Below are 9,641 nucleotides of genomic sequence, written 5' to 3' on the forward strand. Positions count from 1 at the left end.
GGTAAACACACAGAGAAAATGTTATAACAAAGGTACCTAGTAACTAAAGATGTAGAAGAAACAAATGAAACTGATGAAATAGCCAACTTGCAAGTGAATTGGAAAGACATTGGCTAATGAAAAGATCACCCAGCTTCTATAAGACATAAAGGCAAATGTAAAGTGGCCACTAAATTTACCGTGCAGGCTGGGGCAGTGTAGAGAGTGAAGAGTTTGCTATTTATGGTCACACTGGGCCAACAGGCATAAAACTGAAGACCACAGCACACCGGGCAGGGCGCTGATCACAGAGAAGCACCAGACAGCATGTGAAGGACACCCAGCTCCCATGCTGCCATCTGACTCTCGTGAAGGTGGGTGCTCTGTTTCCCTCCCACTGGGTCATGAACCCCTGGGAGCCAGGGCTGTGTCCAGGCCCCACTTGGAACACAGCACAACATCTCACCCAGTGCTCTGTGTATCCTGGGCCTTGAGCAGGTGTGGGCTGAGCTGCAGGGCAGATGAAGAACAGGTGTGGACTGTGGAATGTGGAGACCCACCTGGCCAGTCACAGGTGAAGACCCCACGAGGGCCCTTGGCGTGACTGGGGAAGCGTGGATTGTGTCTGTGTCAGCATAGAGCCCCCAGAAACATGTCCCCCTTCCTGTGCGCTGGATGCCCTGTGGCCCTCCTTGACCAGGTTTCCTCAATGGTCTCCACGGGGCCTGCTTCTGGTTCTGTCTCCAAGGTCCCTTTGGAGTGTCTTTAATTGTAATCTTGGGAGCTCCTGCTTCAGGGCTGAAGCCTAAGGGCTCTCCTGGGAGGTGGGGGACAGCTTTACCTTCCTCACTGCAACTCTGAGTGAAGTGCCTTATTGGGCCATGGGAGACAGGTCTGCCAGCTGAACTGAGAGGCAGCATGTGGGAGGTGGACAGGCACCGGTGGGTGCAAGGGTTCCATGGGTGCTGGCTCTGAGCCCATCTGCCCACCACCATCCCCTTGGCTAAGTCCCTGTTCTCTCTCTCACCCTTTTGCTGAGAGGAGACTGTTGTGTGTCTGAGCCTCACTAGCTAGAGAGTCACAGGGAGGTTGGGAAGTGAGGGGCTGAGGAGGGAGGTCAGAGCTGGAGAAGTGTCTCTATGTCCCCCTATGTCCCCTCTGACCCAGTGAGTGAGTGATGATGGAGTGATGTTCATCGCAGAAACTCCTCCACGTGGTAGCTGCAGAGTCACTTTTTCTCCAGAGAACCCGGCCTGAGGTAAGTGTGCGTTGTTTTCCCATCACCCCTCGTGTCCCTTCCTTACAGTTCCTGTTACTGATTTCTGGTTTGTGTCTTCATTTCTATTCACTTATCAGCATTTCTTTTCCTCCTGATGTCTGCGTCCTTCACCGTTTCTTTGGTGGGGTTGTGTATGTGTTTTCTAGTGTTATGTGTCTTCTCACTGATTTCTGGTCCTCTTCCTTTGATCTACTGCTGCCTTTTCCTTTCCTTCATGTCTCACTGACATTTCCCCTTCCTCCTTCCCTTTGTCTGGACTGGGGTATCTGTGGTGGAGTGAAGGAAGGTTGAAAGCAGGAAGACCGAGGATGGATATGCAGAGGTGAAGGGGAGAGAGGGAGGACCTACATGGGACATAGAGTCACCTCATCCCTGAAAGAATATTGTAGAAACAAGGTAGGTTCTTTTATGGTGTCGTTTCTAGGAAGAACAAGAAAGTCATTCATTAAACACGCAGCATAAACGAAAGAAGTCAGAGAGGAGAAAATACGAGTATGTGAGACACTGGGATGCTTCTTGAGTAGTTTGTATGCAGAATGAATGATTCCACAATCTCTAATGACAACATCATAGAAGCTGGCACTTTTCTGTGAGCAAGGGACCTTCCCAGGAGCAAAAGTGACATCAGGTGACGTGGGTTCTAGTTGGGAAAGCAGAAACAAAACCACGTACAGAAAATGTAGCACGGTCAATTTGTTGAGTGCTCTAAGAAATGCAAGGCAGGGAAGGAGTGGGGAGTGAAGAGGATTTCTAGTCTAAATAGGTGTTGAGAAATGACCCGGCTGACAAGGTGAGGAGCAGGCGAGGCAACAGGGTTGAGCAACTAGGGAAGAGCCTTCCATGAAGAGGCTGAGAGAATTTGGGCCCCCGAGGATTGGCATCTGCCTGCTGGGTGGGAGGAAAGGCAGGAGGCAGGTGAGGCCAGCAGGAAATCAACTCCAGGGAGAGCAGAGTGGCCTGGGTCCAGGGGATGGGGAACCAACCAGAGGAAAGCCTTGCCTCCTTTTGAAGTATGTTGTCTCTTATTCTCATGACAATGGTTCACTCTGGTACTGTGTGGAAACAGACTGGGGTGGAGGCAAGGGGGCGAAAGGAGGGGAAGTCGAGCTAGGGACCATCTCCATCAATCAGGGGACAGTGGTGTTAGTATAGCCACATGGGATAGGCAGCCGTTAAGGGACCAGGGTTGAATGAATGTTGGAGGAAGTGACTGACTGCTGGGGATTCTGACACTGGGATGAGTGGGTGACAGGAGAGATGCCAAAGACACACCCTGTAGTGTGTCCTAGGTGAATGCATAGACCTGCCATTATAGTCCCCTCAATACTATTGTCATCCATTTGTAGAGAAGTCCTTGTCTTTAGTAAATACTTAAAGATATTTCATACTCCATGAGTTACTGTTCCTCAGAGGAAGGAAGACAGCAGCAAACTAGAAAAGTGGAGTCGAGAGCAAGGTCTCCTGCAAGGAAGGGGAGTCCCCTGCTCTCAGCAAACGGAAGTAGCAACTGCATGTCTCCCCATCGTGCATGGTCCCCTTCAGTCAGCCCCTCTGTGCTGAGGGTGCCCCGTGAGGCAGGCAACACTCCAGGGGCTGCCAGTGTCGTGGTGAAAGTAAATGGTGCTTCTCTGTTCCGGTGGATGACACAGACAATACACGTCAAAAATGTGAGCATATGTGGGTTAAATGGTGCACATGCTCAGGAGAAAATGCAGGAAAGGGCTTTGGCTTCAGAGTGAAAGACATGTGCACATGCGTGTCATGCGTCTTTCACAGAAGACATCTCTAAAGAGATTGGCATTGAAGTAAAGTTCTAAAGCAGGTGAGAGATAGAAATTGGGGGAAAGACAAAGAGAAGGCAAGGGTCAAAGGTGAGGGTGAGGCCAGGTTGTCTGAGGAAATTAATGGAAGCACAGTGAATGAAGGGGTCATGGTAGGAGATGAGGCCAGAGGTACTGGCACCAGGGTGTGTGTTGGTGGTGGGGGTGAGGGGAAGAGAGAGGGAGAGAGATTTAAGGCCTCATAGGATTTGGGCTTTATTTGGAAGATTTTGGGTAGTCACTGACATACCCTTCAGTAAGAGAGTTATATCATATCACTTATATTTTCGCAGAAGCATTTGAACTGCTATGAGAATAGACTCAAGAGATTCCACAGAGAGCAGCCAGGAGACTGAGTAGAACCCTAAACAATCCAGTGGAGGAAGGACTGTATCTTTCACCAGGGCAGTTGCATTAGGATTACAAGGGTTAGATGGGTTCTGAGATAGTCTGAATATCAAGTTAAGAGGCTTTGCTCATGGTTTGGAATTCGGGAGTAAATGACATAGAGGAATTAAAATGATTTTGATTTATTTGGCCTGAGCAAAATAAAGAACAACTCCTGTCTCTATTACCTACCCATATAAACTCATTTTATTAACCCATACAATAATACATTATATGGGATTTTAAGCCATATAAATTATTCTTTGGGCAAGAAATAGTTCTAGTCTTGTTAGAGACAATTGAGTACCTCCACAGAATACCTGCTTTATAAAGTAAGTTTCTTATGGGAAGGCCAATATTTTGCCTGCTGAAAGAGGATTGTTTAATAGTCCTGTGCACACAGAATAATTCACTTTCTATTGTTTTCTTATGGAAACATGCAGGTATATTTATATGGTCCAACCCTATGAGCTAACAAAGATCCTACCATCTGAGACATGGGGATATGAAAGAACATCCACCTGTATGTTCCACAGCAAATGTTGTTGAGCTCTGGTAGGTTACCAAACATATAGCTGAAAGAAGAAGAATTCAGAAGTAAATAAAGTATATCACTTAATTTATGATTACTTTCTCCAAATTCTCAGGATGACTGTGAACAACAGAGCCATGGGGATGTGGTTGAATGAGTCATCCACAGATGACTTCATCCTCCTGGGCATCTTCTCCCACAGCCCAGCTGACCTTGCTCTCTTCTCCATGGTCATGGTGGTGTTCTCAGTGGCCCTCTGTGGAAACGTCCTCCTCCTCGTCCTCATCGGCACAGACCCTCGACTGCACACACCCATGTACTTTTTCCTCAGTCAGCTCTCTCTCATGGATCTCATGTTGGTCTGTACCAATGTGCCAAAGATGGTGGCCAGCTTCCTGTCTGGCAGGAAGACCATCTCCTTTGTGGGCTGTGGCATACAAGTTGGCCTTTTTGTCTGTCTCGTTGGATCGGAGGGGCTTTTGCTGGGGCTCATGGCTTATGACCGCTACGTGGCCATTAGCCACCCACTGCACTATTCCACCCGCATGAATCACAGGGTCTGTCTCCAGATTGCTGGTAGTTCCTGGGCCTTTGGGATACTAGATGGTTTGATCCAGATGGTGGTAGTGATGTCCTTCCCCTACTGTGGCTCAAGAACTGTGGACCACTTCTTTTGTGAAATGCTATCCTTGCTGAAGCTGGCCTGTGTAGACACAACAGTTTTTGAGAATGTAATATTTGCTTGCTGTGTGTTCATGCTGCTCCTTCCCTTCTCCATCATCGTGGCCTCCTACGTTCGCATCCTGGGGACCGTACTCCATTTGCGCTCTGCTCGGGCTGGTAAAAGGGCCCTGGCCACCTGTTCCTCCCATGTGACAGCTGTCTCCCTCTTCTATGGGGCAGCCATGTTCATCTACCTGAGGCCTAGGCACTACCGGACGCCCAGACAAGACAAGGTGGTCTCTATCTTCTACACGGTCCTTACCCCTATGCTCAACCCCCTCATTTATAGCTTAAGGAACCGGGATGTGATGGGGGCCCTGAGGAAGGGGCTAGACTTTTGCAGGGGTGGCAGCCAACACTGAACAGCCAGGGTAGCCTGTGCCTGGTGCCACCCAATCTTGGTTACATGATGTTGGCAATCACTCACCTTTTGTTACTGTTTTCTTACCAATGAACAGGAACAATGCCACCTGCCCAGCCTCACAGGCACGCACCTAGGGATCACTACATGGACCTCTAACAGCTCATGGGAAGCAACGCATTGCTCTTGTCGCTGGTCCCCCTTCATAGAGTCCTTGAAGTGAATTCACTCTATGTCTCAACTGTTCTTTTTGGTGACTGTTTTATTGAGTGCTTACAAAGTGTGGGGCACTATCCTGGTCCCTTTATATACTTGTATATTATTTAATTGATGATTCAGTCTAATAATCATGGATATTAGAATTCTAGATGGCAGAAATTATGTTCATAATTCTTCCTGGGTAGGTCCTAGCTTTCTCCTTTGACTCAATGAACACATTATAAAGCTTCTGATACGAAATAAAAATATATCCCTCTATTTAGAAGTGACATCTGCAGGGGTAGTGCCTTTTTATTTGCATATTATCAGTACCTGGCCCTGTGCCTTATAAGTAGAAGTTGCTCAGTGAAAACCTTGTTAAACGAACGCAACAGGAAGCATCAAATGAGATAAAATGTACAAAACATTTTTAAAGCGCTGTGTGTGTTCACATGCCAAATTTGCTGTAACAGCTGTGATTCACTCAGAACTTCAAGTTCTACGTAGTGTTCTGCTTGGAGGATGTAGATTAGAACAGAAGTAAAGACAGAATTTGAGCCATTATTTTAAAACCTATGTATATCATTCAAGATCCCTTCAGGAAAACACCACGTCAAATATTTTAACAGAGAAAAGATAATGTAAAGAGATGTTAACTGTATGTCTGAGAACTGAAATAGCACAAGAACAGTAAGGATTGCAGAGAAAAAACCTGCAGGACGAAGCTTTTTCTAGGCCTGAGAATGTGAAGGGAGGGGTTCGGGTCAGTAAAACCTGGAGTCTTGTGCCCAAGTGTCAAAGGAGGAGACACGGACCAGCTGGTCCTCAGAGGGGCGTCTGTGAGGGTCGCCCAGGCCACTGAGAAGGTTGCCCAGCCCTGACTCACCGTGGGTTGTCCAGACCTCAGAGGAAGAAGAGGGGCCTGCAGAGCTGGGTGTCAGACGTGTTACTAGTGGGTGCTGTGTGGTTGGTTCAGTAATGCAGGGGTTTAGAGGTCACTGTCTGTCCCCAGATGGCTGAGGAACAGGTGCTGGTCAGCCAGGGCTTGTTCCTCTGAAGGACGGGAGGAGACTGGCATCAGGAGAGTGAAGACAAAATCTGCAAAGTGGAACCGACAGCCAGAGTGGAGAACATGTCTGAGATGATTTTGGTGGAGAAGTGGGAAATCAAGAAGGAGTTTGTTTTCTCTCCCCTCTTCTCAGCTTACTGTCCACTTCTGTGCCTTGTTGGCAGATGCTCCTCTTAACCTTGGTGGCAAAGCAGGCCCCACATCTCAACTGTAGTGAAGACATGTGGGCTTGGAGCTGAGGGAACAGCCTAGAAACGGCAATGTCCACCCCTTTGGCTGTTCAGCAGACACCTCATTTTATCTGTATTTGAACTTCCATGCAGGGCGGCAGCAGCATAACCACGTGTCACCATTCTTTGTACTGATGGCACCTTCTTGTTCACGGTAACCATGTGTGGGCAATGATGTTACTTACACCTCATCTCTGAGTGTAGCCCCACCCACACTCAGGGTGTCAGGGAGAAAAGGAAGGATGACAGGGAAGAACAAGTTAGCTTACATACACGGTCACTCACACGTACACACGCACACCAATGGATCACGATGCCATACTTGATGTTTATAACTTTCTTCTTCTACTTCCCATTCCCTGTTCCCTTTGCCCTCTGCTAGAACCTCATTGTTCGGGATGATTTAGCTGTGGCTGTAGTCTAAATCTTTATTCCAAAGAGGTCTGAATACTCAGTGGAATTGCCTTTGGTTGGTGGCCACACATTTCCTTTATCTTTTACTCTTGGACATGGAAGCACTTGGAGAACAGCCCAATTTCCCCGTGGTTGTCATATCGATCAGCCCACCCCACTCCCTAAGAGCTGCACTCTTATCTGCCTGTTGGTTCCCCGCCACAAGGGGTCCAAAATGACCAGGTGAAGTTTCAACATCTCATTGGATAGAGCATTGTAATATGGTGGTGGAAGGAATAGCAACACCTACTGATCACTGAATCAAAGTACACACTACATTCTGTGAGCTAGAACCCCACATTTTCAGGGCTTTGTTGCTCAACTGACACCACAAATGAGTTAGTATTATAGCCAAGGCCAACTGCATCTGGGTGATGAAATCTATTCAATACCAGTCAGTTCCATGGACACACATCCATCATCGCCCTTCTTAGCTTCAAAACGAGTTCCTGGCTCCGAAGCCATGCTGTGCAGAATTCTGTGAGGATGTCCCAGGCATCCTGTCAGCGCATAGGTGGGGGTGCTGCACAAACATGAAGGGCAATGCAAGCAGATTCATCTGTAGAATAGATGTCGATTCCAGTGAAATCAAATTGCTACCTTGCCCAGGATAAAAGGGATCCAATACAGTCAACTCTTTACAGGTGACAGCGGTTCCCCAAGGGAAAGCCACCATGTTGGAAAAATTAATTTCTACTTAAAGTACAGCATAGGGAATATAGTCAATAATATTTCAATAACTGTGGGTGGTCCCAGTCACGTATGAGACTTGTCAGGGGATCACTTTGTGAGCTATATAATGTCTATTCACTCTGTTGTATACCTGACTATAATATTGTATGCCAATGGTAACTGAAAAAAAATTTTAATTTTTAATTAGTGTGTAATAATGGAAGGCTAGCACTCAGTGGTAGTGGTAAGCAGGTCAGTCTAGTGAGGATGAATCGGTGTTGATAAGCCTATGCATAACCTCTGTTCCTACCACCACTGTCTCCTACTACCCGGTCCACTGAAAAAGCACCAGAGTGGCCCATAGAATGTGGCCTCTGAGATGTGAGGAGAATCAAGATGTGTACATTGCATTGTAGGGCAGCAGCACGTGGAGAATTGGTGTGATATGCGACAAGACTGTAACCTACTTTGATTGGTCCTTGCAAGTTGTTATAGAGAAAAAGAATGTTCTAGGTCAATAAGCTGCATACCAGGAGTCAAGGGCTATATGATTTATTGCAGTAAAGTTGACCACATGGTTAACAGCCTCTGTGGTTAGAGTTATCCTCCATTTAACTTTACAGTAATCTACAGGAACTCTTAAAAATTCCTTCCTCTTCTTTAAAGAACAAAAAAAAAAGATGTGCATATTTCAAGTTAATGGTGGCACTAAAACCTGGAACTGCCCTAGCAATGCAGTATTGACTTTGGTTTGCTATTCCAGGAAAGAACAGAAGTTCCTGAACTTCCACTAGCTCTCTCTACCATAACGGAACGCTCTCCACAGTCCAGAGAGAAAATACCAGTTTCTGAGAATGTTTATTCCAAATAACCATTGAAGACCTGGGAAATAGTCACACGGTCAGTTTACAGACCTACTTCGGCCACTGTGATGTGAACTTGGGCCAAAATACCACTTATCAGTTCAGCGCCAGAAGCCTCCGCCTTGACTGGTGGACCAGAGTGGAGTTTAGGGTCACAAAGACTTAATAACGATTTAGGGCCATTATCTAGAAAGAACTAAGACCATCTGCACTCAAGTGGTTTAATGATAAAGACTCAGAATTAAAGCTTCTACATTAACAAGACATTTTATTCCAGGAAATTCTTACCCAGGAGGACAAGACTGTAAATCGGAACCTAAGAGCTATAGACTTCCTAATCAGCCACCTTTTCAAGTCAAGAGATGACTCAATTGCTCAAAATCAGTTGCTATCAAATAGTTGTTTTTCATCACGATTCTTCCTCCTTGGCTGGTGTGGCTCAGTGGATTGAGCACCAGCCTGCAGACTAAAAGGTCGCTGGTCAGGGCACATGCCTGGTTGCAGGCCAGGTCCCCAGTTGGGGGGGTGTGAGAGACAACTGATCAATGTTTCTCTCTGTCCTTTCCCTTCTTTCTAAAAATAAATAAATAAAACAGTTTTTTCAACAACATTCTTCCACAACTCACGCTCACTCTGCGGTGCCATGAATTTTGACCAGTTTCAGCCAGATCCTTGCACCACAGGAGCTGCTTCAAGTCACTCAAACACACACCCCAAAATTCTATATGTTGACCCTTGATCATCCCCTCCTGAAACACTAAGTTCTTTCAACACATGTTTACCTTCACTACATAAGTGGTTGACTTGGCCTTGTTTAATCAGGACGTTATCCTGGTCATCTATTTCTGCGGAGGTCAACACACAATAGTTTTAATTCCTAAATGTTTGAGGTTTTTTTCCTGCATGCACAGTCACTCTAGTCAATGACAACAGGTCCCTCTGGCTGAAGGTCAGAGGAAGACTTACAGTATATAGTGTCGGTGACTTCTTTGTGTCCTCTCCCGAGGACATTTTCCTTCATCAATTATTTACTAAATCTCATTCCCTTCTTAACTCTAGCATAAAATATGAAGAC

General features: G+C 46.5%; 1 protein-coding gene across 4 annotated transcripts; it reads left to right on the forward strand.

Annotated features, from left to right (window-relative positions):
• The first annotated feature begins 830 nt into the window (after positions 1-830).
• Positions 831-5,534, forward strand: LOC112297498 (olfactory receptor 2V2). 4 transcript variants are annotated; one of them, XM_053913291.1, is made up of 4 exons: positions 831-1,237; positions 1,536-1,654; positions 3,909-4,020; positions 4,113-5,534. In XM_053913291.1, exons 3-4 carry the CDS (start codon positions 3,971-3,973, stop codon positions 5,080-5,082), a joined length of 1,020 nt encoding a protein of 339 aa, XP_053769266.1. In that variant the 5' UTR covers positions 831-1,237; positions 1,536-1,654; positions 3,909-3,970; the 3' UTR covers positions 5,083-5,534. The 4 variants fall into 4 exon arrangements, with proteins under 4 accessions (XP_053769266.1, XP_053769267.1, XP_045045006.2 ...); XM_053913292.1 differs by having other exon boundaries at positions 1,541-1,654; XM_045189071.2 differs by lacking the exon at positions 1,536-1,654.
• The last annotated feature ends 4,107 nt before the right edge of the window (positions 5,535-9,641 follow it).

This window comes from Desmodus rotundus, chromosome 10 (assembly GCF_022682495.2).
Source record: "Desmodus rotundus isolate HL8 chromosome 10, HLdesRot8A.1, whole genome shotgun sequence".
Classification (NCBI taxonomy): domain Eukaryota; kingdom Metazoa; phylum Chordata; class Mammalia; order Chiroptera; family Phyllostomidae; genus Desmodus; species Desmodus rotundus.